Below are 18057 nucleotides of genomic sequence, written 5' to 3' on the forward strand. Positions count from 1 at the left end.
AAATAGAAATAATCACCCACACTCTAATAGTAATCTCTCCGTGCATCTTGCCAAACTGAGAATTGTTGCATTAATACACGTGTTTGTATAACCGACACAGCAGATTGCTTTCAGGTCATGCAGTAGACTTTCTTTGCCAAGGGGTCATTAAAAGCACAAAATTCAGGTTTAATATAGCTTGCTTTGAACCAAGTGTAAATATTGCAAGTTATAAGCTTCAGTTCCTTTTATTTCCTGTTTTTCTGATGACTTTTGACATGCAGCTAATTATACTCAATGTTTTATAAATTTCTGAATATTTAAGTCCTCCATGGAGAGCTCTCTCTCTCTCTCTCTCATTGGAAAAAGAGGAAGAGCTGTGTGTTGGACTTTGCTACAAAGAGAAAACTGGATTGAAATGAAGTTTCTCCATCTCTCATCTATTAAAGTGGAAACATTGCTGTGGCATGGGTAGAGATTATTCTAACAAATGGAGTTAGTCATGGAGAACTGGGGCAAAGCTTGGTTCTTCATCTCACACTCTGACCAATCCCTATCATGCTGCTTTAGCTTCTATTCAATTTAGGAACATCTAAAGTCAGGTGGCTCAGTGGGTTAGGACGCTGAGCTTGTCGATCAGAAGCTCGGCGGTTTGGCGGGTCGAATCCCGAGTGCCACGTAGCAGAGTGAGCCCCTGTTACTCGTCCCAGCTTCTGCCAACCTAGCAGTTCTAAAGCATGTAAAAAATGCAAGTAGAAAAATAGGGACCACTATGGTGGGAAGGTAACAGCGTTCCGTGCGCCTTTGGTGTCTAGTCATGCCGGCCACATGACCACGGAGACGTCCTCGGACAAGCACTGGCTCTTCGGCTTTGAAACGGAGATGAGCACCGCCCCCTAGAGTCGGAAACGACTAGCATGCATGTGCGGGGGAACCTTTACCTTTACCTTTAAAGTCAGGAAGAGCTGGTCTCTGGTGATGAGAGTGAATTAAGAGATTGGAACCCATTCTCTTCAGAGCCCTGTGTCTTAGATAGTACATTCTACATTTGAAAACATCCTTAGTTTATATAAAATATATGTGGCAGGACAAATAATTCAGCAGCACCACCCTAACTTTGCCACTTAGCTGACAGAAAGCTTTCCTCTCTTGCCCAAGATCCAGCAACATCTTAGCTCTACAGTATTGGATGGTAAATACTAAAAAGTACCACTGTCTGAAAGATTTTGCCCCTTGTAATTCTGGAGAGGTAAAAACTACAGAACATATTATTTTTTCCTGGTCTTTTTATAGACATTTGAACCAGATTCATACTACCTCTAATTAATAGATTTCCTGGTTGCCCACATTCAGCCTATGACCATAGATGAACTACCTTGTGTTACAGCTTATGTAGCTAGGTTTTGTGGAGCATCACAGAAGATCCATCAGACCCTGATGGGCCAATTTTCCAATGCATTCTATGTAACTATAATTCACTTAAATTTTAGAGCACTTTGTTATAACTTTTGATGTTATCATATTTAATATAATTTTAGTGCTTGTGTTATAATTTGATATAGGCTGTAACACGGACCTCACTTGTATTAGTTAGGTTGTTTTACAAATGTATTTTAACTTTGTCTTAAACTTTATTTCTATGTGGATGATCTCAGCGTAGGGCAGTAAGGATGTGGGAACAACACAATCTTACACTGTAAGAGACTTCTAACAAAGTAAATAGGTAATGTTTAAAACAAGTGGTATTAAGGAATTAAATTTTCCTGGGCATTTTTTTTCTTCTTGACCATGGACTCTTCTATTTCAAAGTTAAATATTCTGTCTGTCTATTTGGCCCCAACTTCATGGACTAAAATCACTTACGTCTGTCTCACTAGTTTAAGAGTATATTTTGGCTTGCTCTTTTGAGCTTGGATGTGAATGGCAGTTGGTTTAGCAAAAAAAAAAAAAAAAGATGGAGGAGAGTCAGCTGTTTCCTGCTTTAGGGGGCTCAAATAATATCTCCAGCCTGTACTTTGAAATGTGTTCTAGTCAGAATCCAATCTCTCTTTTCCTCCCCCTCTGTAGCAAAGCCATAATCTTCAATATTAGCCAGATATAAAGGTAAAGGTAAAGGTTCCCCCGCACGTGCATGCTAGTTGTTTCCGACTCTAGGGGCCGGTGCTCATCTCCGTTTCAAAGCCGAAGAGCCAGCGCTTGTCCGAGGACGTCTCCGTGGTCATGTGGCCGGCATGACTAGACGCCAAAGGCGCACGGAACGCTGTTACCTTCCCACCGGAGTGGTCCCTATTTTTCTACTTGCATTTTTACGTGCTTTCGAACTGCTAGGTTGGCAGAAGCTGGGACGAGTAACAGGCGCTCACTCTGTTACGCAGCACTCGGGATTCGAACCGCCAAACTGCCGACCTTCTGATCGACAAGCTCAGCGTCCTAACCCACTGAGCCACCGCGTCCCTAGCCAGATATAGGAAATGCCAAAATATTTGGGTACACAGAAACGTTAAACTATGACAAGTTCACCATGTCTTTATTTTTTTTCCAGTTTAAGATTCAAAGACCAAATTATATCCACCAAGTATAATTTTCCCACAGAATTGATATTTTTCAAGAGAAAAGAAACACATAATATAATATCTCTGTTTGTTCAGCAGAAAACTCAGCTACATACATCTGCATTCAGGCAAAAAAGTAGCTAATCCGTCTAGGCAAAATTATGCCCATCATTCAGTAACTACAAATATATCCATTGCCAGCAGTGGATTTCACATTTGGAGAGTCCCAACAAGTTAAAATTAGCATTTTAACTGCTAAATTGTCTGTATGCATTAAAAAAAACAGGAAAAAGAAAAGATGGTTGATTTCCCTGGGTTAAGATCATTGGTGCCATTCATTAAGGATCCTGAATGGCAACCTGTTTATTGGAGATAAATGTTATGAAAATAAAAAGGAATGCAGCAAGCAATGTTCTTCTGTTTGATGTTGCAAAAATAAAGAATTAAAAAAATAAAGCCATTTCCCAAGTGAATTGCTTTTTCTTCAGCTTAGAAAAAGGCAGTGTCAAGAGGGAAAGGACAGATGGCTTCACTTTTTTTCTGCATGTTTTCACACAAAACAGCAGACCCCATACAATGGTTCGCATGGCCTCGGAAAACTCACCTTAATGGGGTTGTATGGACAGAATGCAAGACTGTCCTGTTCATCTGATAACATTGCACATAGTAAGTCTTTTATTATTGCAGGTCCTGAAGTAACTTGTAAAAAAGCTATAGGCTTAGAGAAATTGGTCCATTCATTTGTCACTGAACCATCATCAAAAATTCAAGGATGGAAGTAAAGTTTCTAAAACTTTCTCAGCTTCTTGATCCTAAAAAGGAAGAAGAAAAGAATTAAGCTTATGTAATTATGCCTTAAGAACCACCCAGAGCTGCTTGAAGCTAGCACCAATTTCTGCATCAAAACAAGAGATTATGTTCAGTGTTAATAGTGCAGAAAGGATTACTGGCTCATTCTTCCTCCAAATGCCGTACAAAAACAAAGTAGGGGAAAAGGGGGAAGACTCTACTTTTATACAATACTTTTCCTTTCCAATTTCCTTCTAGCGAAGTGTAATGAGGTGTTGTCTAAAATTCTAATGGCTTATAATTAAAGGTTTTCATCTTCCAACCGTCACCTTTGGAGGTGTTTCAGTGAACCCAACATTCCTGTGGCTTGAAGTTTCTAATTTGCGTTTTTCTCCCTCACCCTTGTTGCTGTTAAAACAAGAGATTCTCAGAGAGACTCGCAGCTTTGTTGGCCTTACAGCCGCTCTGCATCTCTGAGCGGTTTTTGTTGTTCTTGAACTTTCAAGTTCAGCTCCCACAAAACTGGGTGGCCCTTTGGAAATGAAATTATATTAAGTGACACATCTCTCAGCAAACATTATTTGCACAAAATCATTTTCTACCTGGCTTAGACTCCACAATCATATCGCCACAAATTTGCTCACAGTGCAGTTGAAAACAAGAAACTGGCCTCAACTGCTTTCTGGGAGAAACGTCGACGACAGATTTTGACAAAATATACAGAGAATTTACACCATACAAGCCCAAAATTTCTGTTGCTAAGTGAAACATTTGTTAAATGAATTTTTGCCCCATTTTACGACCTTTCTTGCCATGGTTGTTAAGTGAATCCCTGTAGTTGTTAAGTTAATCACATAGTTGTTAAATGAATCTGGCTTCCCCATTTCTGTCAGAAGGTCACAAAAGGTGATCACATGACCCCAAGCTTCTGAATTTTGATCATGTGACCATGGGGATGCTGAAATGGCCATAAATGTGAAAAATGGTCATATGTTAGTTTTTTCAGTGCCACTGTGACTTTGAACAGTCAGTAAATAAACTGTTGTAAGTCAAGGATTACCTGTGAATGTATGCCCATACAAATATGAATTGTCAAGGCCATGGCTTTCCCAACTGAAAGGCAAAGCCATGAAAGCTAGATCATCAGAACTAAGAAGAACTGGTACCCTTGAATTGCTGGAGAATATTGCTAAAATACTTTGGGCTGCAAGCAGAACAAATCATCAATATAATAACTCATTGAAGTAAAACCTCCTCATTGGAAACATTAACAATAAAGGTAAGTCTTAAGTATTTTAGATATTTAGATGCATAACCCGAAGGCAAAAAATATGTGAGAAGACCTTTATACCTGAAAAAATGAAAGGCAACTGAAAAAGATGTCAAAAGGGAGGAACTATCATGTGTAGTAGACTTGTGAGAAAGCTAAGAAATGTTGGATACCAAGTCATATAATGAATGGTGCAAAGAATTTTAAAGATTGATGTTGCAAAAATAAAACAGAACTCTTTTTATTGGGACTTATGGGCAACGAATTAGAAAAATATTCATGCTGAGCCGATTTTGTATAAGGTCACTGCAGCAAGATTATTTCATGTATAATGAGGAAGAAGAACCAAATCTTCACAGTAGAAAAATGGGTTGTAAAAATGTCAGAATTCATAGAAATGGCAATATTGACCTGTCTGGTCAGGAAAAGAACTACTTTCCTGTCTGGAAAAAGTCTGGAAACTTTTTTTTTTTTTTGCTGAAAGAAGAAAGAAACGACACAATGACTTATGGGATTGAAGGTTAAGAAAGATATAATTTAAGTAAGAGGCTAAGGGACTTATATAATATCTAAGAGGGAGGAAGGACTATAAAATTGTAACTATTTGTTGAAAGGTTGAAAATTACATTTCTTAACTTTAGGGTTTTTTTTCCTTTTTTCCTTTCGATTTGTTTTTTTATGTTTTTTAAAAATAAATATAAATAAAAGGAAAAGAACTGACAAAAGAGAAGGGAGTCAGATATTATCACTTTTGACACATGCACGAACTTACAATAACTTTAAAAAAAATATTACCAGAAACTAATCCTGGCAAAATAAGAGTCAGAAGTGACTGAACTGAATGAACAACAAATTTAATGAATTCAACGAACAACATAAATGTAACTTTAAAATAAACACAACCATTTATTTACCATCATAAGACAGTCTCTGTTTGCTACAAATGTCAGAAATGGTCAATATAGGGATTTAGCAGTATTAGGGTTTATCTGTCCTTTGGGAACTGTCAGAGAACTTTGCAGTAAAACATGTTTTCATTGAGCATGAAAAAGGTAAAATCAACTTCAAGTTGAGTCACAGAGATATAGCCAAGAGGTTTTCTTGGCCAAAGTATGGACATGGACATTGTCACTGCTGACTTCTGAGATACATTTCCCTAGTATAATTTATTACACTGGGATCTCTGGAGTCTTTCTGTTTAAGTCTTAAACAAGAATGATCCTGCTTAGCTTTAGTGTCAGTTGAGGCCCAAGCGTTGCCATCTCCCAAGGATAATTCAACACTGTTGTTTATATTGGAGACCAATATTGAAGCTTCATGTCTTCAAATATAAGCCGGATAGATAGTTGCAATTAAGCCAATAAAAAATAGCTAAGTAATAATGTATCAGTGCTGGAAAGGAATTTATAGTATTCATTCTCAACCTCTATCTTCATTGCACAAAACGTATACTTGCATAATTGCATAGTTAAAAGGACTAGGCAACTAAATCATAATGAGATATAATTTCAATGATTCCTTATTCCCTCTATTTTTAAAGCATGGTTAATCAGTGGGCTTAATAGGGTTAAGTAGTCATTTTCTTACGAAGAGCAATTTCTAAATCAGAGTAATAATTGCAAAATTAGACCACAGCAATCAGAGTCACCAGCTGCACTGGACTTCAAATTGTCCAGTTCATAGTCAAATTAGACATTAGCCCTGTGATCGAAGTCATCTTCTTAAATATAATTTCATAATATTGGATTTTACACATTTTCAACATTGCAGTCACGGACATCAGAAGTTTGTTTTCTTATGCCATATTTTGCAAGATTTTGAACACATGACTTCTCTTCCTTTTCTTTCTAGATATTCCTCTACAGCAGGCATGTCAAACTGCCGGCCCATGGGCCAGATGCATCATGACGAAACCGCGCCCTCCCCATTGCCAGCAATGGGGGGAAAGCCGCGATACGTCACGCAACATCGCGAGTTTGACATGCCTGCTCTATAGTATTAAAGTTTATCAGGTTATCAGGAATTTCTTTTCTGCCTCTTAAATGAAATTAACAAGAGCTGCAGAAGACAGATAACGTCTTCTGACATTGACAGATAGTGTGGAAACATTTTTCACACCGCTTCTTCATCAGAAGATGAACACACAACCTTCAGACCTACCTCTTTGGTGACTGGCAGAATGGACAATGCTGTTTCACAGCATCTCAGGGCATTGCTCCTCTGACCCAGATCTTTGTAACACTTAGGTAGAAAGAAAGACAAGAAAAAAAAATTTATAATAGCTAATTAGTGACCAGAAATTTGTTTTGCATTCAAAAACAAAAAAATGAAAAAAGAAATTAAAGTGGAGAAAGATTGCAGTGCCTCATACCTTTACCAAATAGACATAGTTGCTTTTAGAATATCTGGGATGTAATTCTTCAGCCTGAGTATAAAGACAAAAGATAGAAAGATGAGAATGCCATAAAGCAAGACTAGGCATACTTCCATATTGCTTTCATGTCCCAAACCTTCAAAATATTTTGTACTGCTCATATGTCTTCTCAATGCCAATCTGCATTTCTGGACCTAAACAGCTCTCTCTTGAGGTGCTAATGGTTGAAGACAGGCAGCTAGTACTATACTCTCACACTGCTACTTTATTGCCTCTGTTTTTACAGGGAACAATATTAAAAGGTACCGATAAAAGGAGCTCACAAAGTCATCCTTTGGTCCAGGTTTTGGCATTATGTGGCTTCCCAACTGCAGGGAAGGAAGAGAGCCAAGGACCGTAGAAAAGCAATTTCCATCAGCGAGAAATAACTTGGAACCAAGCTTCGGAGGAGTTGCTATGTTGAAAATCAACAAAATTTGGGTGATTCATGATGCCCCACAGAAGTCAATAGGCTCGGCTACTCAGCAGGGCAAGGGACCATAGAGGCATGGCACCAATCTAGAACTCTTGCCAAAGCCTCAGGTGCAAATGCCCCAGCATATCAATGACGTGATTCTTACAAAGCAAATAAATCTTCCCCAAACTTAGCCAGTAAGGATAGGGTTGCAAACATCCATAGGATGTGGTTCATCCAAAATTGAAGACAGCAACACACAAAGACACAGTAAGCAAAACTAGACATTTCAGCAATGTAGGCCACCATATGCCCTCCACAAGTTTTGAGACTTCTGCTGCCATTAGCCCCAGCTCACCTACCACTGATTTACTGAATCATTACAGCCAATTCAGTGAGCAGAAACAGACTTAATATCTGCTCGGTTCCTCCCAACTGTTGAAATAGTACACAAAGAGACCCCTTGTAGACTGATGGGAGGTGGAAGGAAGGATCTCAGAGACCAGCCAAATCATTTTGCAAGGTCTGCTCTACTCCCACGGTCTTCGTACTGTTTTTTTTTTATCACAGTCATTCAGTAGAGGCTGCTAGACTATTTGTACAGTATATCACTTTCAGGAAGGGATCCAAGGGAAGTAAGAACAGGGAAATTGTCTGAAATCTAGACCTGATCCATTATTCTTGCTTCTTAACTAGCACTAAGGATGAAAGTAAAGACCCCCCCCAAAAAAAGTAACAAAGAGAAAAGGGGGGGGGAAGCAGAGGAGACGGGGATGAAAGCTCTGATTTCTTTAGAGCATCTGTGCTAAGCAGCAATTATTAAATTGCTCAGACAAACTTCCTGTGTTTAACTAGTCAAAAATGACAACAGGGGCTATTTCCACAGGAAATGCTCATAAACAATTCTATGCATGAAATTCAAAGGGCTGAATATTCAATTGCAAAAAAAGAGCAACATAGCAGATCCTGAAATTCAGCTTAAGTGAACAGGAATGGTCCCTCTTCTAAAGGTATATGGCCTGAAAAATCTTTTGAAGAGCGTTGACTTCGTAGCGCCTGGGAACAATTCGTTGAACAAATTTCTTAAATGCCAGCCAGTTGGCACCCAGAGAGAAGAGAGAATATTTTAATCTACCTTCAGAAAATTCTGCAAAGCCTCATGTATTGTTGAGGTTGGTGGAATCCCAAAAAGAGCAGCAGCTACTTTTTTCTCAATCCAAGACAACTGAGCGACCTTTGGAAATCCCAAAAGAAGAAGGGAAAGGTGGGGAAAAAATCATTTAGTGTGTTTTTAGATATCAAGACAAATGTCATGATAAAATATCTCGACAGTGATGGTCATAAGTGCAAGCACTGGTCACTTTTTTCAGTGTTGTTTTAACTTTGAAAAGTTGTTAAAATGAATGCATTCTATGTATTCTTCTAAGTCCTTTGGGGGCTTATTCTTATATCCAGCTAACCAAACATGCCTTCTTAGCAGATTTCTGAAAACATATCCTCTTGATATTGCTTTCAATTCATGCCCAGCTTATTAGCTCAGGGCTTTTCAACCAGTGGTACAGGTACCACCTGTGGTACATTGGCACCTGGCAGGTGGTACGCAACCATCCTAGAGAAGTGGTAGCGGGGAAGGGGCATGAACTGAACCGGTGGCAGCACCGCACAAGTCTGAGCGAGAGATGGCTGGAGCTGCAGGACTGTCAGTGCTCAGCGGAAGCGCCAGGATTAGCGCCAGGCTCCAGCTGGAGTTCGGCGCTGATCTGGCACTTCTGAGCCCAGAAGAAGCACCGATCAGCTGGAATGTTGCAGCATCTCCAGGGTCTTGTGATATACATCAGATGCTTGGCAACTGATTCATATTTATGACGGTCACAGTGTCCCAGCATCATGTGAAGTGACCGAAACCTGCTGCAACCACTCAGCAGAGGATGGGAAAAAAACACCCCACCCCCGCTGCCAACCCTCAACAGAAATGCTCGGACAGGAGGAAGAGCGCCGCTGGTCGAGTAGGCAGGTATCTTGCTCGGCTGTGGCTTGGGGGGCACTTTTTTCAGTGCCATTGTAACTTCAGTCACTAAGTGAACTGTTGTAAGTCGAGGACTACCTGTACTTCATCACTTTTTTCCTTTTTTGGGGGGGTCATCATGTTTTTGACACCTTGCTAGGCGACTGGTGGTACTCGGATGTTGCCATATCCTAAAAGTGGTACAATGGGTGAAAAGGTTGAAAAGCCCTGTATTAGAGAGAACTTAAAGTATATTCTAATATTGAAATATTGGTTTCTCTTTTCCTCCAACACACACATTGCTGTATAATCTGTGATGGCTGGTTGATTATGTTCGTGATGATGTACTTCGAGGTTAGCACATGCCAAGTACTTACTTGCTTCTTTAGGCTATAGTGGGTATGCTCTCCTGCCTTCAATTTGCTAAGCACAACCTTCCTTGACTATTTTGACTTAGGCTGTAAAAGAGATCAAAACACCTAGTTTCCCCCAATGCATCTGGCCTGCCAATACATTATGCAATAAGCATAGTCCTTACATACACAGGTTTAGCACTCTAGACCTGTTTTTAAACATATTTGCCCATCTTTTGAAAGAGAAACCTTTTATAAACCAATAACTGTCTTTAAAAAAAATCAACAAGTGTCCTGGTTGATTTAAATGGGCAAAGAGAGTTCTCATGAATAAAGGCAAATTCATTCATTCGTTCAGAGGGAGTTCTGCCAGATGTTTACTACTGTTTATGTTACAAATGAGTGCATTTCTGCTGTTTTGAATGACAAGGCATTTTACATGATTGCACTTTTTAATGTGTGTTTGTGTGTGTGTGTGTGTGTGCGTGCGTGTCTGTGTGCAATTTTGTGTAATTCATGGGCTACGCTTGCTGACACTGTCCTGCAGCACTTACTGATTTGGGATACAGGAGAGCTGCAGTAAAACTGACAAGAATTCCGCCTGTTTCATCTTTCAGCCTCAAAGAGGAGCTACTGGCATAGGCTGAACCAGACCCAACCACTTCCTGTCAACAGTGACATTTCCTTACAGCACTTCCTTTCCCTTTACTCCGTCCCTCATAAAGTGCATACAAAGGGCTGGAATGAGAAGGACCACTCTTGATTCTCTTTGCAATTTCCTTGTAATGCCATTTCTTTGGCCTGTCAATTAGGGTATTTCTGAATCCATGTTCACCAGTCTTCTGGAAGAATACTTCCTATAATAGTTTGGGCCACAGACCACAAATAGAATTGAAGGCCATAGAAAGAAACAGTTATGTCCTCTTCACACTTCACCCATCATGCTTGTGACTCATCAACTTCTCTTTTCTTCCTTTTGGATGTGGCTAGAGGACTCTTCCAGAAGACTGGTAGACATAAGCAGCCTGGATATTTCTGTACAATGGGGAACCTCAATGAAAGCAATCTGTAATTCAAGCAACTTGAAAGTGGGTAAAAATCTCCATTCCAGGCACCAGTCATAGTATTCCACGCAGGCTCCACCACACTGGGTTGATCAGCCAACTGCTACATGTGAATTGCCCTACATTAAAACTGTTAAGACAGCATCAGACTCTAACCTTGTCACTGCAGAAGAATGGGGCTTCAGATATCAGGGCCATGCAATTTATGTTGGTATATTTTCTGCCAACTCAAGGACAGGAAAATTGCATGTCAATATAGCTGAGAGGGAGAACTCTTGGAAAATCAGAGACCTTTGAACAACATCATTAAGGCCATTCCATCCAGCTGAAGCATACTGTACATGGATTGTTGGAAAACTAAAATAAAGGGAAATACTGTCTCTATAATATAGGAGAAACCATTCAATTTTTTTTATGCACATACCAGCCTGCATGCATGCACACACACTTGGAATATCACAAACTGATGGCTCACAAACAAGTTTCATCTGCGATATTGCAGCACATAAAAGGTAAAGGTAAAGGTTCCCCTGCATATGTGTGCTAGTCGTTTCCGACTCTAGGGGCCAGTGCACATCTCCGTTTCAAAGCCGAAGAGCCAGCGCTTGTCCGAGGACGTCTCCGTGGTCATGTGGCCGGCATGACTAGACGCCAAAGGCCCACGGAACGCTGTTACCTTCCCACCGTAGTGGTCCCTATTTTTCTACTTGCATTTTTACGTGCTTTCGAACTGCTAGGTTGGCAGAAGCTGGGACGAGTAACAGGCGCTCACTCTGCTACGCGGCACTCGGGATTCGACCCGCCAAACTGCCGACCTTCTGATCGACAAGCTCAGCGTCCTAACCCACTGAGCCACCGCGTCCCTTTTGCAGCACATAGGCTTCTAGATTTTCCATGTCGAATCTGCAATCAGCTTCTAAAACTTGTAACTGAGTTGCAAAATAAAGGAACCGACTGGGGCAATATACATTTTCTTGCAAAACTTAGTTAAGAACCGATATAGAGGATTTCAGTTTCACATTTTGGTTTGGATGCGAATTTGATCTACATTGCTTAATAATCCTTCTTTCCCCAAAGGTCCTGTTTTACTTGACTCTAGCATATTCCAAAAATAAAATTAAAGCATTTAAAATGGAAACGCTATTATAATTACAATTTTAAAAGGCCAAATTGTAAGAGTTGGAAGGGGGCCATCTAGAGTCCATTAAGTTCAATCTCCGGTGAAGGAATCCAAATTGAAGTTTTCCAGACAGAGGGCTCTCCGGCCTTGACATCAAATTCATCCAACCAAGTGGAGTCCATCATTCCTGTAGGAAGGTACTTGGCTTTGCTGCTAAACTGCTGTTATTGTTAGGATTTTTTTTTTCTAATGCTCAGCTGAAATCTCCCTTCTTGTAACTGAAACCCCTTATTCCATGACTTGTACTACAAAACATGAGACGACATCCTCTTATACAAAGTACTATCAAGTTCCCCCTCTCAACCTATTCAAGGCTAAACACGTTGTTCTTAGAAGCAACTTGAAAGTGGGTAAAAATCTCCATTCCAGGCACCAGTCATAGTATTCCAGGCAAGCTCCACCACACATTAAAAACACACTGGGTTGAAGGGGATACGCAACTCAGAAATCAGCCAACTGCTACATGTGAACTGCCCTACATTAAAACTGTTAAGACAGCCACTGAAGAAGAATGGGGCTTCAGATATCAGGGCCATGCAATTTATGTTGGTATACTTTCTGCCAACTCAAGGACAGGAAAATCCTCTTATACAAAGTACTATCAAGTTTCCTCTCTCAACCTATTCAAGGCTAAACATGTCGTTCTTAGAAGTCATGGAATCATAGGACTCAAAGGGACCTTGGAGGTCTTGTAGTGCATCCTCCTGCTTATGTCATTCTGGACAAACGGTTGTCTATTTTTTTCTTGAAAATCTCCAGCAATGGAGCACCCGCAACTCCAGGAGGTATATGTTCCATTGTTTAATTGCTCTCACTGTCAGGAAATTCCTCCTTAGTTTCAATCTGAATCTGTTTCTGACAAGCCTCCACCCACTGCTTCTTGTCCTGTCCTCAGGTGCTTAAGTTGACCCCTTCCTTTCTGTGACAGCCTCTCAAATTCCAGAAAACGGTTATTATGTCACCCTAGTCCTTCTCTTCGACAGGCTAGACATACCTAGTTCCCCTTAACTATTTATTATATAGTTTTGTTTCCAGACCCTTTATCATCTTTGTTGCTCTTCTCTGCACTATTTTTAGAGTCTTAGCATCTTTTTTGTTCCCGGTGACCAGAACTGAACACAATATTCCAAGAGTGGCCTCACTAGTGTAGTATAAAGTGGTACTCTCACCTGTCATGATCTTGATACTATCCCTCTGTTGATGCAATCTAGGACTGCATTGCCTTTTTTTGGCAGCCACAGCACACTGCTAGCTCACAGTGGTGGTCCACTAGGACACCTTTCACTGTTACTTTCACTGTTGAGCCAAATCTCACCTATTCTCTACCTGTGCACTTGTTTTTCCTGTCTAAATGCAGGGCTTTATTTCTCTCACCACTGAGCTGCACTTTATTGGATTTGTTGCATTTAATTGGATCTTCCTCAACATCTCTCACAGAATCTAGATTCTAATTAGCTGTTATTCTTCCCAAACCTATTCTAGTTTCTCTGAATCTTCTTAAAATGTGTTGCCTGGAGCTGGACACAGAATCAAAAGTGGGTCCTGAACAATGAAAATAAAATGGAGCTGTTTCTTTAAGTGTACAGTCCTCTCCCAGTTGAAAAGATTGATGCCCTCTGCTATAACAGAATCATGAAAATGCATGGAACAAAGTTTTGAACACACATTCAAATTATTCCATTCTCCTAAAAGGCGAACAATTTATTTGCAAAAGGAAATTTCCCAAATGGAATTTGAGGTTTGTTTCAAAAAGATGAGGCAGCTTTTTAAACTCATATATTTTCTAAGAGAGCCCTTTTGATATATTTTTTAAATTGCAAACCCCTTCCTGGCTTTTCCTAGCATCATACTTTGTTTAGCTTAACAATTCCATAAAGTAGATTTCACTGAAGGAGAGTAAATTTATCCAAGACTAAAGAATGATAAAGGGATGAGGTGGCTCAGTGGGTTAGGACGCTGAGCTTGTTGATCAGAAGGTCGGCAGTTTGGTGGGTCGAATCCCGAGTGGCGCATAACAGAGTGAGCACTTGTTACTCGTCCCAGCTTCTGCCAACCTAGCAGTTCGAAAGCATGTAAAAATGCAAGTAGAAAAATAGGGACCACTACGGTGGGAAGGTAACAGCGTTCTGTGCGCCTTTAGTGTCTAGTCATGCCGGCCACATGACCACGGAGTCGTCCTTGTACAAGCACTGGCTCTTTGGCTTTGAAATGGAGATGAGCACCAGCCCCTAGAGTCAGAAACGACTAGCACGCATGTGCGGGGGAACCTTTACCTTAAAGAATGATAACTGATGGGCATGCCTTTTCTTATATTCAGACAAAAGAATCAGACACCTCACCAGTTCCAAAACGAAAAACCCAGGGCAAGCCAAAACATCCTGGGTTTAACAGCCTTACTCCCATGAACATCTATACAAGATTGAATTCCACACTTGATCTATTGTGTGTTACCCTAACCACAACCCTATGCAATTAACCAAGCATATGGAAGTCTGCATCTTTGAATTTTAACAGCTCCCTTGCTTCAGAAATAATCATCCTTCTGAAATACATTTGTCTAAATTATTTGACAAGAACAACATCAACATCCTCAATATTCTAGTTATTTTCTAATTTGATTCCAATTTTTTCACCTGACCTGAAGGAATTTGATATTATTTTAATCTCAGATAATTGCCATGCCTTTAGATAAATGTGAGTAATTGAAAATAATATATAAAGAGTATTTTCTGTTTATGAAAAGGAGTAGTTGTGATTATTAGTAGTTTTATTATATGAATGGCGACGTATAAATTATCAACTTGGATTCTATTCTAGGAGGCTAACAACTATTAAGCAGATATAAGATAAATATAACTTAACAGAAGAAAAAATAAAATAAAAGCAGGCAGATGTAGTAACTAAAGTAAAACATTGTCCCTCTACCTTAGGATTAGGGTTTCTCCATCAGATTAGGAAGAAGTTGTTGTGAAGAACCTTGGTTATAAACCCTTTAGGACTTTAATTTTAATTTAATTTAATAATTTAATTTGTATACCGCCCTTCTCCCGAAGGACTCAGGGCGGTGAACAGGGCAATACACAATAAAAATAGAATACAAAAATTAAAAAGCCATTAAACAATTATGCCCATAAAATTAATACATATTAAAATTAAAACTATTTATAAAACCCAACCCCATCCCATCAGACCAGGCCAGCTTGTTCGAAAAAGAAAGTTTTGAGATTGCGCCGGAAGGAGCGAAGGTCAGGGGCCATCTGGAGCTCAACCGGTAAGCGGTTCCAAAGGTCTGGCGCGCCCACAGAGAACGCTCTCCCCCTGGGGGTCACCAACCGGCATTCTTTGATCGGCGGCACCCTGAGGAGGCCCTCTCTGTGGGAGCACACTGGACGAAGGGAAGTTGACGCCGGCCGCAGGTGTTGCCGTAGGTAACCCGGCCCCATGCCATGAAGGGCTTTGTAAGTGCATCTCTTATACCAGTGTGAGGTATAATTATAATCCAGTCCCAAATTTTATAAAATTACTCAACTTCCCTCCACCTTTTCGTTCTTTAAAAAAAAAATCTTCATGAACTTCTGATGGGTAAATGCTTAAAAGGATCACAGGATACTTACTTCATAACACCACCTTCCAGTGAGATAATATAAAAGGGGATCTTGTGGCTTAAGTGCAATTGCTTTGTCAAGATGTTCCTGTAAGAGAGATCATAAGAAAGAACTGCCCTTCCTCTTTCCAGCTGTTTTGCCACAATAAATCCAGGCATCTTGTTTGCTTTGGTATTTCATAAATATTAAGAGTTCATCAAGGTTACACATGCATTAAAAATGTCTAAGACAACTGAAGAATAGGTATAGATATAGATGACAAAAGTGAAATGCATTTCAGGAATCCTCTCTCAATCAACTGAACTCAGGAGTAAGATGGTGCTGATTTTAAGAGAACAGCACTTTAAATTTGTTTTGAGCAGAGAGGGAAGTTGGAATCCATGGAGCAAATGAATATTTCTAAGGCCTATCAAAGCACACACTCTGGGCCTCAGGTCAGCGGGGGTCTCATACTGCTCCTTCCGCATTTAGGGTAGAAGCAGGGCTAAAATATTGTGCTTAATCCAAATGGTGCACTTTTAAATTCTTTTCAGTTTGAAAGCCAGTTTAAGTTATATGGAAGATTATACTCACACGCACACATTCATCAGCGTAACAGTAAACTATCCCTCCCAGACAAGAGTTAGTTTTACTTTACTTCAGTGCTGTCAGGGTGAATTAAGTCAATAACAGTAGCAAGCAGTTTAAGAAAACTACCCAAAATATACCTTAAAAAGATAGCCATTCCTGATTTTGTTTTGTATAGTTTCAAATTGAGACATGTAGCCACACATCATTGCAAACCTGAAAAGGAAGTGACAAATGGAGGGGGAAAAAGGAGGAAAAAAATCATTAGACTTTTATGATCATTACAATACAGATATCCCTTGCTTAGCCACTGCCTTGTTTAGTGACCATTTGCAATTATGATGGGGATGAAAAATCTTGCAGTTGAGACATTCACGTTACAGGTCTGTAAAACAAAGAAAAGCTGAAATAAAATTTTAAGCACAGTTGTGGTTTCACTTAGTAACCATGTCACTTAATGATCAAGTTGCCAGTCTCAATTGTGATCGCTAAACAAGGACTACCTATAATGCCAGTCTGACATGTTACTTTCATATAGGTAGTAGTCAGTGCTTTTTTTGTAAAAGAAAAAGGTGCCGGAACTCACAGATGTCATACAACCCGCCTTGCCTACCCTACAAGGTTCCATCCAAAAAAGGTGCCGGAACTCCGTTCTGAGCGTTCTATGAGAAAAAAAGCCCTGGTAGTAGTGTATTTATAAGAAAGTGAACCATCTTAGAAGAGGCATTCCTTCTCTTATAATATATTACCCAATCTCTTCTAAAATGGCTCCTTCTGATTTGTACAAACATCAACAAAAAGACTATGTAAGTGCTTTATTTATTTGTTGTTCTGGAAAAAATAATTACTATAAACAATCCTAAACCATTTTGCATTAAAGAAAGTTCCATTAAATCTACTGGAATTAAGCCTTAGGCGCCGTGGTGCTTAGGCTCATTGCTTTAACTTTTTAAAACTGCAAAGGGTGAAGCAATGATGATTTATTTAACTAGACAACAGGTCCATTTTTATTGTGCATCTTTAGTTGCCAACTCAGCTTCAATATGCCTCTTCCAGCTCAAAATCTGTTTCGTGTTAACAAATTCCCAAGTGTAGTTTTCATTGATTCATATCTTTTATGTTTTCAATCCTGACTCAGATCATCCATAAAGATTAGGGTGGTTTTAAATGACCTTCAACTTCAGCTATTAAGTATTCACACTCTTGTGCCTTGCGGTCCAAGCAGCAATTACACACTGCAATTGACTTGCAGCAATGGAATGGAAACATATTTTTTCCAAACTTGTGGATACAGTAACTATCTGTCTTCTCTAAACCAATAGCCATCAGCTGTGGAGAGCCACCTGCTGAAACTGTATTGCTATCCAGGTGAAGAATGCCAGGTTGGGAAAGGAACAGGGAGCAATTCGTAATTTTATAGTCTGTCGCCTTATCCCAATCTGTTTTCTTTACAAGACAAATTCAGGAAATTCAGGATATTCTTCTATCCAAGCAGATGGGATCATCTCACTGTAGCACAGCTCAAAAAGAAAACGGACTTGATATTCCTAGCAAAGACAGTTAAAGAATTTCAAGCATTTAGGGGAAACAAGGTTACTAAAACTTGATTTCTCATTATGTTGCAGAAGGGCAACACCACTTTCTCTCCAGTTCCACTTGGCTCATTAGGTGCTAATCAGATAAACTCAGCATACCATAGCTAAACGGATTACAGCTAGAAAAGAAAACAATGAAATACAAATAAGCTAATCCTGAAGTTTCCCCAAATCTCCAAGTCTGTGCGTGACAAGAGAAGGGCTGGGTTAGACCAGTTAAGGGCTATATTTCTGTATGTGAAGGCTTTTCTGGATGAATGAGAAAGCTGC

At 39.8% G+C, this 18057-nt stretch overlaps 1 protein-coding gene across 3 annotated transcripts in view; it reads right to left on the reverse strand.

The window, feature by feature from the left end:
• Positions 1-2502: 2502 nt before the first annotated feature.
• RMDN2 (regulator of microtubule dynamics 2) overlaps positions 2503-18057 on the reverse strand; it is a 34951-nt gene continuing 19396 nt past the window's right edge. For 2 of the 3 annotated variants that reach the window (XM_083349417.1, XM_083349416.1), the window contains 6 exons: positions 16333-16408; positions 15635-15712; positions 8554-8652; positions 6962-7015; positions 6751-6831; positions 2503-3343 (listed from right to left, as the gene is read on the reverse strand). In XM_083349417.1, coding sequence (XP_083205543.1) covers positions 3290-3343; positions 6751-6831; positions 6962-7015; positions 8554-8652; positions 15635-15712; positions 16333-16408 — 442 coding nt within the window. In that variant the 3' untranslated portion in view covers positions 2503-3289. Of the gene's footprint in view, positions 3344-6750; positions 6832-6961; positions 7016-8553; positions 9615-15634; positions 15713-16332; positions 16409-18057 lie in introns of those variants that run through there. The other variant, XR_014490829.1, reaches the window with a different exon arrangement.

Source organism: Vipera ursinii (genome assembly GCF_947247035.1).
Source record: "Vipera ursinii genome assembly, chromosome: 1".
Lineage (NCBI taxonomy): Eukaryota > Metazoa > Chordata > Lepidosauria > Squamata > Viperidae > Vipera > Vipera ursinii.